Here is a 13,410-nt window from a genome sequence, read left to right as displayed (position 1 = left end):
CGACGCTGAACATCTTTTCATGTGCCTGTTGGCCATCCGGATGTCTTCTTTAGAGAAGTGTCTATTCATGTTTTCTGCCCATTTCTTCACTGGGTTATTTGCTTTTCGGGTGTGGAGTTTGGTGAGCTCTTTATAGATTTTGGAGACTAGCCCTTTGTCCGATATGTCATTTGCAAATATCTTTTCCCATTCCGTTGGTTGCCTTTTGGTTTTGTTGGTTGTTTCCTTTGCTGTGCAGAAGCCTTTTATCTTCATAAGGTCCCAGTAATTCATTTTAGCTTTTAATTCCCTTGCCTTTGGGGATGTGTCGAGTAAGAGATTGCTACGGCTGAGGTCAGAGAGGTCTTTTCCTGCTTTCTTCTCTAGGGTTTTGATGGTTTCCTGTCTCACATTCAGGTCCTTGATCCATTTTGAGTTTATTTTTGTGAATGGTGTGAGAAAGTGGTCTAGTTTCAACCTTCTGCATGTTGCTGTCCAGTTCTCCCAGCACCATTTGTTAAAGAGACTGTCTTTTTTCCATTGGATGTTCTTTCCTGCTTTGTCAAAGATGAGTTGGCCATACGTTTGTGGGTCTAGTTCTGGGGTTTCTATTCTATTCCATTGGTTATGTGTCTGTTTTTGTGCCATAAACCACATCTTCTTAATCATTTATCAGTTGATAGACATTTGGGTTCTTTCCATAATTTGACTATTGTTATTAGTGATGCTATAAACATTGCTATAAAAATTTATCTTTGGATATGGGGCGCCTGGGTGGCGCAGTCGGTTAAGCATCCGACTTCAGCCATGTCACGATCTCGCGGTCCGTGAGTTCGAGCCCCGCGTCGGGCTCTGGGCTGATGGCTCAGAGCCTGGAGCCTGTTTCCGATTCTGTGTCTCCCTCTCTCTCTGCCCCTCGCCCGTTCATGCTCTGTCTCTCTCTGTCCCCAAAATAAATAAACGTTGAAAAAAAATTAAAAAAAAAATTTATCTTTGGATAAATTCCTAGTAGTGCAATTGCTAGGTCATAAGGTAGTTCTATTTTTAATTTTTTGAGGAAGCTTCACACCATTTTCCAGAGTGGCTGCACCAATTTGCGTTCCTACCAACAGTGTAAGAGGGTTCCCCTTTCTCCACATCCTCGCCAACATCTACTGTTTTCTGACTTATTAATTTTAGCCCTTCTGACTGGTGTGAGGTGGTATCTCACTGTGGTTTTGATTTGTATTTCCCTGATGATGAGTGATGTTGAACATCTTTTCATGTGTCTTATTAGCTATCTGGATGTCTTCTTTGGAAAAGTGTCTATTCACACCTGCCCGTTTACTCACCGGATTATTTGTTTTTTGGGTGTTGAGTTTGTAAGTTCTTCATAGATTTTGGATACTAACCCTTTATCTGATATGTTATTTGCAAGTATCTTCTCCCATTCCATCTGTTAGCTTTGGGTTTTGTTGATTTTTTTCCTTTGCTATGCAAAAGCTTTTTGTCTTCATGAGGTTCCAACAGATCATTTTTGCTTTTATTTCCCTTGCCTCTGGAGACATGTCAAGTAGGAAGTTGCTATGGCCGAGGTCAAAGAGGTTGCTGCCTGTTTTCTCCTGTAGGATTTTGATGGTTTCCTGTCTCACATTTAGGTCTTTCATCCATTTTGAATTTATTTTTGTGTATGGTGTAAGAAAGTGGCCTAGTTTCATTCTTCTGTTTATTGCTGTCCAGTTCTCCCTGCACCATTTGCTAAAAGACTGTCTTTATTCCATTGGATATTCTTTCCTGCTTTGTCGAAGATTAGTTGGCCATATATTTGTGGGTCCATTTCTGGGTTATTTATTCTATTACATTGATGTATGTGTCTGTTTTTGTGCCAATACCATACTGTCTTGATGATTACAGCTTTGTAGTACAGGCTAAAGTGTGGGATTGTGATGCCTCCAGCTTTGGTTTTCTTTTTCAACATTACTTTGGCTATTCAGGGTATTTTGTGGTTCCATATAAATTTTAGGATTGTTTATTCTAGCTCTGTGAAGAATGCTGGTGCTATTTTGATAGGGATTGCACTGAATGTGCAGATTGCTTTGGGTAGTATTGACATTTTAACAATATTTGTTCTTCTAATCCATGAGCTTGGAATGTTTTTCCATTTCTTTGTGTCTTCTTTAATTTCTTTCATAAGCATTCTATAGTTTTCAGCATACAGATCTTTTACCTCTTTGGCTGAGTTTATTCCTAGGTATTTTATGGTTTTTGGTGCAATTGTAAATGGGATCAATTCCTTGATATCTCTTCCTGTTGCTTCATTATTGGTGTATAGAAATGCAACCGATTTCTGTACATTGCTTTTATATCCTGTAACTTTGCTGAATTCACGTATCAGCTCTAGCAGTTTTTTGGTGGAGTCTTTTGGGTTTTCCATGAAAAGCATCATGTCATCTGCGAAGAGTGAAAGTTTGACTTCTTCTTTGCCAATTTGGATGCCTTTTATTTAGTTTCATTGTCTGATTGCTGAGGCCAGGACTTGCAACATTATGTTGAACAACAGTGGGGAGAGTGGACAGCCCCATTGTGTTCCTGATCTCAGGGGAAAGCTTGCAGGATGATATTAGCTGTATAAAGCTGTATAAAACCATATATGACTTTTATGATGTTAAGGTATGTTCCTTCTATCCTGACTTTCTTGAGGGTTTTTATTAAGAAAGGATGCTGTATTTTGTCAAATGTTTTTTCTGCATCTATTGACAGGATCATATGGTTTTTATCCCTTCTTGTGATCCCTTCTTTTTATCCCTTAATGTGATGTATTATGTTGATTGATTTGCAAATATTGAACCAGTCCTGCAGCCCAGGAATGAATCCCACTTGATCATGGTGAATAATTCTTTTTAATGTATTGTTGAATATGATTTGCTAGTATCTTGTTGAGAATTTTTGCAGCCAGGTTCGTCAGGGATATTGGCCTGTAATTCTTTCTTAGCATAATACTCTTCAATTAGTGCGTTTGTAATTTTGGGTAAATACCTAGTAGTGTAATTGCTGGGTTGTAGAGTAGTTCTATTTTTAACTTTTTGAAGAATCTCTATACTGTTTTCCACAGTGGCTGTACCAGTTGGCATTTCCACCAACATTGCACGAGGGTCCCTTTTTCTCCACATCCTCACCAACACCTGTTGAAATCCCTTTTTAAAACAATCCTAGTGAGATTAAGTGACAAGCAATTATATGCACTCATAAAAGATGATGTGTTGGGGGCACCTGGGTGGTTCATTTTGTTGAATGTCCGACTCCAGCTCAGGTTATGATCTCACAGTTTATGAGTTCAAGCCCCACATCGGGCTCACTTCTTTCATGGAAGAGCCTGCTTCAGATCCTCTACCCTCCTCTCTCTCTATGCCCCTTCCCCACTTGTGCTCTTTCAAAATAAATAAAACATTAAAAGAAAAAATGACGTGTTTGTGCTAACAGGCTGTACCCACATTTGCTATAGATTTAGGAGCTGATAAGATTCCTCAGTAGAGGTTAAATGATTTAGAAAGCTAGGCTGAGGCAGACTGTATCCAGTGAGCAAAGGAGAAGATCGTAAATGAGAACTCTCCTAGATTGATTGCAAAATGGCTACACCTCATCTTGTATTTAGCTCCTTAAATCAAAAGGTAGAGTTAGTGTGTTCACCTCTTGAGTCTGGACTGTCCTCATACTTATTTTGGCTAATAGAAAGGAGAAGTGATATCATGCCACTTCTGAACCTACATCTTAAGGAGGCCTTAAAGTCTTCTGCTATCTCTCTTGGCGATACAACAAACAAGGGCTAGCCTGCTGGAATTTGGGAGACCACGTGCAGCTGAGGCTGGTCTAGAAGAACCAGCGCCTAGCTGACGCCAGGTGATAGCACTCAATAGCCACACCCAACTGCGACCTCTGAGCCCAGTCCGGATTAGCAGTGTCATCCTGCTGGCCCAGAGATTTGTAAGTAAACTTAACTATTTCTATATGCCATTGGAGCTTTTATGGTTGATTTTTATGCAGCATTATTGTGGCCACAGATAACTGATGCAAGAATCAAGGGAGGGATGAGTACTCAGGGTTGTGCAGTTTGAACTCAATGTCTGGTAGGGTGGTTGAAAGAAATGAATAAGAGAACATGTATCCAGTGTTTGGCCCCGGTCCTGCACATTTATTGTAGTGACTCCTTACATACTTGCTGAATGGATGTGGCTGGCAATGGGAGGGGGATGGTGTTTAGATTCAAGCCAGTATAGCTAATACTTTGGATTCTTAGCTTCCTGAGAGCAGGGCCATGTCTCTTATCCATATTTTCATCCTAATTTCATAGCATGTACTACAAATCCCATGTGTACTAATAATAAAGTACAGAGAACTTATCAAGCAAATGGCGTTATGCTCCAAGACTAGTTTCATTTGGTTCTGTAGAAAACTTTGTTATTTTTGCTTAGTTCAATGAGAAAGAGTTCTGTTAGCATTTTTCCTCAGTCTATTATTTTATTTAGAATGCCAAATGGTTCTTATGTCTCCAGATTTCAATTTTCACTTTCGCTATATTTGGGAAGAATCTATGCTTGTGCGATTGACTATAGCAAAATAACCTGGCAGCCAGAGGTTTCAACAAAGCCTTATACCACAGCTTTCAAAACCTGTGCTTCCTGCTGTAGCTGCATGACAATGTCAGGGACATTGATATCCATCTCTACTTTTTTTGTCTGTATGCTGATTATGCATGCTAGCTAACTAAAGAAGTGAAATCCTATTTTCTAAAATCTAAAACATCAGGAGTAGAGACAGTCTTCCTAAGAGAGCATAAGAGATGAACTTCTTTTTCCATGATCTTGGAGTTCATCTGAGTCCAAATTGACAGCTTTTGGGATCCTTTTCCATTCGAATCCATGCTGGGGTACCAGGCTTTTGGTCTGGCCCCCTTGATCAGGACTGCCCTCTCTCGCATGCCCTTACCACTCCAGACCTGTACTGACCAGCCTGCTTCATCGGTAAGGCTCTGGAGCCACGTTGCCTGGAAATCCAGGCAAATCCCAGCTCCCTCATTTACTGGCTGTGAATTTGTGGTCAAACTGCTTCACCTCTCTGTGCCTCAATTTCCTTAACTGTCAAATGGTGATAATACTAGTGCTTGTTGTAGGGCATCAATTGAGATAATCTCAGATAATCACGGTGCCTAGTAAATGTCAGTGATTATGATCTAATAAATTAAGTGGGCTGATAATCAGTTAATGTATATACTTTCAAGATATATTTGCCTGTGAACTGGGGTTTTTGTTTTTAATTTCTTATTAGAAAATAACTTCAAATTTACAGAGAAGTTGTAAGAATAAGAATAAAATATAGAATACTCACATATGCTTTATCTAGATTCATTTGTTAGCATGTTATCCCATTTGCTTTATCATTCTGTATGTGTGTATATGTATATAACTATATATATGTTATATATATATTATATATAATTTTTGGACCATTTGAAAGTAAGTTGCATATGTCATGAACTTTTATTGTTAAATATTTCCGTTTTTAAAAAGTAAGCTCTATGCCCAATGTGGGTCTTGACTCACAACCCCAAGATCAAGAGTCACATGCTTTACTGACAGAGCCAGCCAGGCACCCTAAATATTTCCAAAGAATAAAGATATTCTCGTACCTAACCATAGTATAGTTGTCAAATTCAGCAAATCTAACATTGATAAAATACTCTAATCTGTCTGTATTATAATTTTGTCAATTGACCCAATAATGTCTGTTATAGTATATTCTTCTAGTAAAACATCCAATCTGAGACCAGTGTTGTCTTTAGTTGCCCATATCTCTTTAGTCTCCTTCAATCTGGATCATTTGCACAGCCTTTCATTTGTCTTTAATAGAATGCTTGTCATTTTGGGTTAGTTCGATTTTTCCTCAGGATTATATTCAAAATATGTATTTCTGGCTGGAATACTGCATGAGTAGTGCTGTGTCCTCAGGTTGTCACATGTGGAGGCACACAGTGTCTTACCTTCCCCTTGCTCACATTAATTTTGATCACTCAGTCAATCCTTGTCTGAGTTCTCCATTGTATAGTTACTATGTTTTCCCTTAGAATAACTAAGCAACTCTTGGGGATACACTTTATGGTCATGCACATATTTTGATTTTCATCAGATTTTCCTCTTAGTTTTAGTATCCACTAATTATTCTTAGCCTGATATACGCAAGATGATGATTTTCCAATTCCAGCACTCCCTCCATTTTTTCCAGTCAGTTTTTGGCATTCTTATGTAGGCAAGAGTTCTTCCTTATACTGTGGGCATTTGCTAATGACTCACTTCCTCAATGTATACCTGTTTTATTGACTTTGGATTGTATCTGGAGATATTTAGGTCCTTCCTTCCTTCCTTCCTTCTTTCCTTCCTTCCTTCCTTCCTTCCTTCTTCCATCAATATGGATTCATGAATTTCTACTTTTCTCAATGGTTTATAATTTATTACTCTCCTTAAGTATTCTGATGCTCAGATTGTTCTAGATATGGTTAATGGTAGTCCCAGGGTTTTAAAATTCAATTTCTCAACTGAAAATCTTTGTAAAGTCACAGAAGAGAATTATTTTTTTCTACTGATGCTGTTAAATTGCCCAATAGTCTGAAAACTCTGGGCTGGCTTTGTTTTCTTCAGATGTTCAAGAGGGGAAAGAACATTTGTTTATTGTAGGCCTTCTGCCATTCTTTTGTAGTTGCTTCACAGAGACCACAACAAAGTACAGAATTTTCAATGTTTGGGCCTGCTCAGAGACACCAGGAAAAACTGGAGCTCTTTTTATTAGGGGCTCCAATCTCTTGGGAAGGGAAATTGTCTTAGTCAAATTACAATATAATCATTTCCTTTTTTTTTCCTTCAAGGGACATTTTACTGGAAAATTGATGCTATAATAGTAAGAAAGCACTTGGCAATGCAATATCAAAGCAGATCACTCCTGCTATTTATTATACCTCAAGGTTTATTTTAGACATTAAATTTACTTGTTGATGGAATTTTTAAAGCTGTTCCTAAATCTCCATATTAGGAAGAACTCCTCATTTCCTACATTCCATAGGATTTACAGTATTTCTTGATCCAAAAAAATACCCAAGCTGTCTTTCTGTTGAGGTTTTATTAACTATGAAAATAACTAATACTCTAAACAGTACTCACTCTGTGCAGGACATTGACGTAAACACTGCAGCTATACAATTCTATGAGGTAAATTATTATCTCATTTTTGAGGAGGAGGAAACTGAAGCACAGAGAGGTTAAGTAACTAGCCCAAGGTCACACAGTTAGTGGTTGAGGTAGAGTTGAATCTGGTCAATATGGCTGTAAAGCCTAATGCTCTACTCACCACACAGAGAGAGAGGCAAAGGGGGTTAACATTTATTGATACTCTTGACCTACCTGATATAATGAACAAACGCAATAAACAGGCATCCCAAGTAGAAGGAGAAGAAGATGAGGAAACTGAGAAGGATGGATTTCACATAAATAGTTTCTGTGGGAAGAGAAACAACTTTGGTCAGGGTGTCCTCAGGAAAAAAGAGAACCATGTTCAGGACAGGATGGCTTCAAGGGCTCATCTCCATCACACCCACTCTTAAGTCCTAATATAATTCCATTCAAAGCAGCAAAGCTACTGGAGGTCACCCAGACATTCTCCACAAATGGCTACCTATCACAGTGATGACTTCCCAATGGAAGCCAGGAAGGGACTTCCTGTATACAATGTCATAATTGAGTTCCCTTTCTTTCTGGAAGAGATTTAACAACATGCTTTGATTCTCTCTTCTATCTCCAAGGTAAATATTAGTTTTCTTATGATGTTTCTCTGGAAGGATGACATTAGTGTTGAAGTATATGATTGCCTTCGGACATAGAAATCTTTCCATGGATCCTAGAGCCAATACTGACCTTTAATGGAAGGAACAATGGTCACTTTAAGGTTCTTTGCTCGTTGTAGATTCCAGGTTTGGTTCTCCTTTTCTGGTAAAAAAGAAAAAGGCAAAATAGATCAGATACTTGGTTCTTGGCCTCTCATCTGAACAGTTGTTCAAAAACTGTCCACAATTAGCTCTGGTTGTTGAATTTTCTTTTAGCAAGAACTAGAGGAAAACGTAACTCCCAAAGCTGCAAACTATCTAATATGGCTTTTGGCTAAACTTGCACGATAGCCTTTGCCTCACTGCATTTTTGGTACTATTGAAGAAGTGAGACTGTAGCCTCCCTTCTTGAGTAAAGAAAGCTTGACTCATCCTCTGATACCCATGTGGCCCAATATGCCATAGACATCTGAAGAAAATGGCTACAAAAATAGAAAGCTGTCTTGTCTTTTGCTTTGCATTATTTTAGCCAGTGGAAAAAAATTTTTTTTTGTTACATAGTCATAAAATGACTTGTAGTTTGCCAAAGAACATTGGACACTGGCAAAACTCTAGAGTTAGGTAATCAAGAGATTAAAGAATACATGAAGAATACATCTCACCTGAATGTCAAGAGAACCATATTATACTGAACATTAAACACCCTCTGTGTTGATCACATGTGGCTCATCAGCTGCTGGGGGTCTGTGTTTTCAATCAATAGCCTCTTGCATTCCCACAGTAGTGACTGGGTAGTTAGCCATAGCCATTTGTACTATGCCTAAGGGTATTACACACAGTCCCTGTCATTGGGATAAATGGTCCTGCTTTGCTTTCTTACTATCTTGCAAGGTATAATTTTGGCAACTGAAATTGAGAACTCTGAATTTTCCTTGTATGTCCTTGTGGAAATGAGGACTACTGATTAACACAAATGGCTCCATTACTGCTGGCTCCCAAACCAGTCTTAGACAGTGGACCTTGATATGCTACATAAAATCATTATTTCACAACAGCAAATATTTGTTGAGTAAAAGGCAAACTGAGTGAATATACCTCACATGGTCTGATAGAGCCCAAGACTTTGAAAAGATGTAGTGCACTAAATGACATTTTGTAGTATCAGTAATCCTTTTAGATTTATCATTTTCTTCCCTATGTTTTTTTTTTTTTTTCCCAAAGATCTTTCAGACTGCCTTGCAAGTTACTGCTGATGATCCCCAATGAGAATTAGAGATGGTAGTAAGGGGCCATGGGGAGCTTTTGGCTTCCCTTCTCTTCCATTTCATTAGGTTTTTCTAAGTCGCAAACATTCCTCACTATCTCTTACCCTGGATAAAGAAAGATCCTCCACAGGCATAATCTTCAGGCTTTATCACAAATACCACGAAGAACTGCTCGCCTGGAAAATCCTTCTTCTGCATAAGACATAACAACTTATGATAGCAAGAAAGGATAGCAAGAGGGGAGAAAGTCCATGGTGGTGGGGGTGGGAGCAGAAAGAGATGAAAGAGAAGAAAAGTAAAGTTCACCCCTGCTCCTAGTTTCTTAGAAAGAACTTTCAGATACCTATGATCTACTCCAGAGTTTAGCCACAATAAAATAATTGTTAAATCCAAAAAATTAAACAGGTACACTATTCTAATCTCAATCTATCTTGTGCCCACTTATGTGCTTAGAACTGTAATAGGCCTCATGTAAAAAAATATGTCAACAGCCTATGTTTAATAATAATACTTGTACTTTATATTTTTAAAATTAACATACTTTATTTTTAGTGTGTTTTGGTTCACTATGTTCAGGTTTTATTATTTGAAAATCCAATGATACATGACTTTCCTAATAGTCACACAGTCACAGTTAAATAATTTAGGTTAGGGATGCAAAAGTGAGACCTGTGTTATAGTCCTGGCTTTGACTTTCTCTAAGTGTGCTTCTCTGTGTCCCAGTCTCCTTATTCACGAGTGAACAGGAGCAGAGATGTGGGATTATCCAAACTGAGGCACTAGGAAATCAAAACCTAAGAGAAGTTTTTACATTTGATAGCTAAATCCTCATTTTTTGTTCTTTTTTTTTTTTTAATGTTTACTTATTTATTTTGAAAGAGCAAGAGTGTGAGCAAAGGAGGGGCAGAGAGGGAGAGAGAGGGAATCCCACGCAGGCTCCACATTGATGGCGTGGAGCCTAATGCAGGGCTTGATCCCCCAAACCGAGAGATCATGACCAGAGCCAATGCCAAGAGTCGGAAGCTTAGTCGACTGAGCCACCCAGAAGCGCTCGTTCTTTGTCCTTTAGTAGACAGTATCACCTTACTTTGGAGAACAGATGAAGTTGTAGGTACCTTAAGTAAATACCACCTTAAAGGCAGGGACAGAATCTTTTTGAAAATCATTTTTGCTATAAAATTACCATTGAAATAATTTAATTACAAATAACAAAAGGGCAAATGGCCGTACACATGAGGTCCATATTCCTTTGAACCTATCCATTCTGTCCAGAGTTGAAGTCCTTTTTTGGATACTGTTACAGGTATACAGAGTATTAGAATATGTTTAATTGCTTTAAATGGATCAGATAAACTTTACACTAAATCGGCATCTCCCAATAAGTACACTGGCATCTCACCTTACCTCTCTAAGCAATCTGTCAGATACATGTCCCACTGCATCATGGGTTCCCAAGACCCCCTAAGGGGAATGGGGCCCCTGGCAGAGCACTATTGTCCACCATGGCCTGGTCTTTGATTTCAGGAGTAGGAATCCTTGTCTTAAAGCCAATCATAAAGGAAAGAGATCCAAGGACACAGTGAATGACAATACGTTTTGAATGCTCGTCCAGCAGGTAACCTGACTATAAACTGTGCATTGTCTTTGACAATAGTGACCACCAAAGTGATGTCTCACCTGCAGTGTAATGGCAGCTTTCTTGGTCATGGACTGATAGACACCATTAAATTCCACATTGTGGTCGAGATCATATACCGGGCACTACAACATGCATGAAGGATAAAAAGGAAAGCATCACTAAAGCCATACTACACACAACACACATTCTACCCAGAGGATCACAGAGCAAGGGGTTCCTTACTAAGCCAGAAAGCATGAAAAGTTTTCTCTGAGGAAAGTCATGAAACAGTCCTCCTAAAGCTTAGTGCCTTGCCTTCTAAAGTCCTCTAAAGGTCACTTTATATCAAAAAGAACTGAAAAGATGGTCTTCAAGTATATAACACCTTTCCCATTTTTTATTAACACATTTGAGGCAGAAAAGGGCCCATTGTTAGAGTAAGACTTTTAAAACAGAATAAATGATAGGTTTCGATATTTCTTGTGCAGCCCACAATTTGGTCTTCCTTATTCTTTGTCATAATCCTCCCTCCCTTCTTTCCATTGCTTATTTTGGTGAGGAGTCAACTATTCTCTATCTCTCCAAATCAATGTCTCCAAACAGACAATCCACTTGTGTGCACAAGATGCTGTTTTTATTATTTAACAGTTTTGCAGGAGATACATAGTAAGAGGACAACATAGTCCCCACCCTTCTCTTTCATTTACCCTGTGACAACATAATGCTCCATATTGAAAAACTGACAATTTATTAAGACTCACCATGATATTCTGGACTGAGACAACAGAACATGGATAAGCCATTTCAGACCTGACTTTAATAATAACTGAGTCCACATCATCAGGAAATTTGTATAGAAAATACTGAGAATAAGAAAAAAGAAAGACATGATTTGTTAATACTAAGTAATGTTTACAGTTATGAACTCAAAACTAGATTTACATGAATAGGATTGTTTCCTTTCTAGTACAAGGCACAAAGTTCAGATGTAAATCTCCATTCATTCCATCAGCCATTCATCTCATACATATTGAGCAACTGCTCTGTGCAGGGCTCTGGGCTCTGTGCCAGATTATTAGGGATAAGCAGTGAACAAAACAAGGTAGCCATTTCAGACAATGTCATTTCATTTGCTAGCATTTCTTTCCCAACTAAACTTGGGTATACTTCATTCCAGTTTCTGCTTAAGAAAATCCCTCCAACCCTCTGAACTAGGGATATTCAAGATGTAATCTGAGCCAAGATTTACTTCCATGGGATCATTTTGAAATAGGAAATTCCACTTTGAAAAGCAGATAAGTGGTTCTTCAAGATTCTTAACCACCTTCCTATAGGCAAGAATTACTACCAGGCCCACCGGGCCCCTAGACTTCTTGCTAAAGAATCTGTTTCCTGGCTGGAATATAGAGAGACAATATTTCCATTCAAAGATCAAGTGCTACATCTATTCCCCTGAAATATGTTCACAATTTTGAGCAGGCTGAGATATTCTTTAAAAGTATTTCTCAGATATCGTAAGAATCAGGAAATCAGAAGTTATACCATTTACCTAGATTAGATTATGAATCCACCGTTTACTAACGCTGAGTTTTAAACATATTGCTAATAAATGAAGAAAGGGGACTTTTGTCAATAATTATAAATGTGGTAGCTGGTTGAGAAGCTTAACATTAAATACCTGATTAAGATTTTGAGGATACCAACTAAAACAAGCCCAATATCCTAGGACTCTAATAAATCTATCAGGTTTTTTTTTTTTTTTTTTTTTTAAATATTTATTTGTTTTTGAGAGAGAAGAAGAAAAGAGAGAGCTGAGGGGCGGGAAGTAGAGCTGGGGTGGGGGTGGGGGGCAAAGGATCCGAAGCAGGCTTTGTGTTGACAGCACAGAACCTGATGTGGGGCTCAAACTTATGAACCTTGAGATCATGACCTGAGCCGAAGTTGGAGGCTCAACCGACTGAGCCACCCAGGCGCCACAAATCTATCAGTTTAAAGGAGAGGCAAAACATGTAAAAACTTAATTTTGAATTCTAACATCCTCTTTACTAACCTTATTCTGAGAATCAGAGAATAAAAATAGAATATTTTTCAATAATCCAAAGACTTCTGATGGGGAAAAAAATAACCTCAAGATTAAGGAATGTCATTAACATTGCTGTTTGGAAGTCTGTTCACACCTTGTCACAGATGGCAACACTTCTAAGAACCCACTTCATTTTGACCTTTCATCTTGGACCCTGATTCAATACATGTAAGACAGAGGTCTATCCAAAGGCGAATGGTCTGGAATTCCCAAGAGGTGTTCTTGGTTCCTAGGGAAGCCAAACTTTGTAACCTAAGAGCATTGTTATGATTACTGTTAGCAATAATGAGTATCATATCTATTTCTTTTTATTATAGGAGTTGGTTTTGTGCAAAAATCAGACATCTACTGAAGCTTTCTCTTTTTGCCAAAATATTATCAGTCTTCTTTATCTCTAAATTACCATAAACCCCAAATAAATACTTTTGACCCTTGCCTCGAGAATCTACTTTAATCAGAAAGAAGCAAATGACAAATACCCAAAGCAATGGCTGGAATTTAGGCCACAAATCACCATCTTGGGTCTTCATTACCCACCCAGTTTCTGTAACCTGCTTCTATCTGATAATCAAGGTTCTGTGAGAATGTGCAGTCATTTGGATGGTTTTATATAAATAGAAAA

At 38.3% G+C, this 13,410-nt stretch overlaps 1 protein-coding gene across 4 annotated transcripts in view; it reads right to left on the bottom strand.

The window, feature by feature from the left end:
• Positions 1-13,410, bottom strand: part of SIDT1 (SID1 transmembrane family member 1) — a 111,891-nt gene that overhangs the window by 43,887 nt on the left and 54,594 nt on the right. For 3 of the 4 annotated variants that reach the window (XM_040484530.1, XM_040484531.1, XM_040484532.1), the window contains exons 5-9: positions 11,467-11,568; positions 10,765-10,848; positions 9,192-9,279; positions 7,914-7,985; positions 7,404-7,497 (exon numbers count right to left, since the gene is read on the bottom strand). In XM_040484530.1, coding sequence (XP_040340464.1) covers positions 7,404-7,497; positions 7,914-7,985; positions 9,192-9,279; positions 10,765-10,848; positions 11,467-11,568 — 440 coding nt within the window. The remainder of the gene's footprint in view (positions 1-7,403; positions 7,498-7,913; positions 7,986-9,191; positions 9,280-10,764; positions 10,849-11,466; positions 11,569-13,410) is intronic. The other variant, XM_040484533.1, reaches the window with a different exon arrangement.

The sequence above is a fragment of the Herpailurus yagouaroundi genome, unplaced genomic scaffold (assembly GCF_014898765.1).
Source record: "Herpailurus yagouaroundi ecotype Mexico unplaced genomic scaffold, PumYag 162, whole genome shotgun sequence".
Taxonomy (NCBI): Eukaryota; Metazoa; Chordata; class Mammalia; order Carnivora; family Felidae; genus Herpailurus; species Herpailurus yagouaroundi.
The sequence above is the reverse complement of the archived record's forward strand: the minus strand, read 5'-3'. Positions and strand labels throughout refer to the sequence as shown.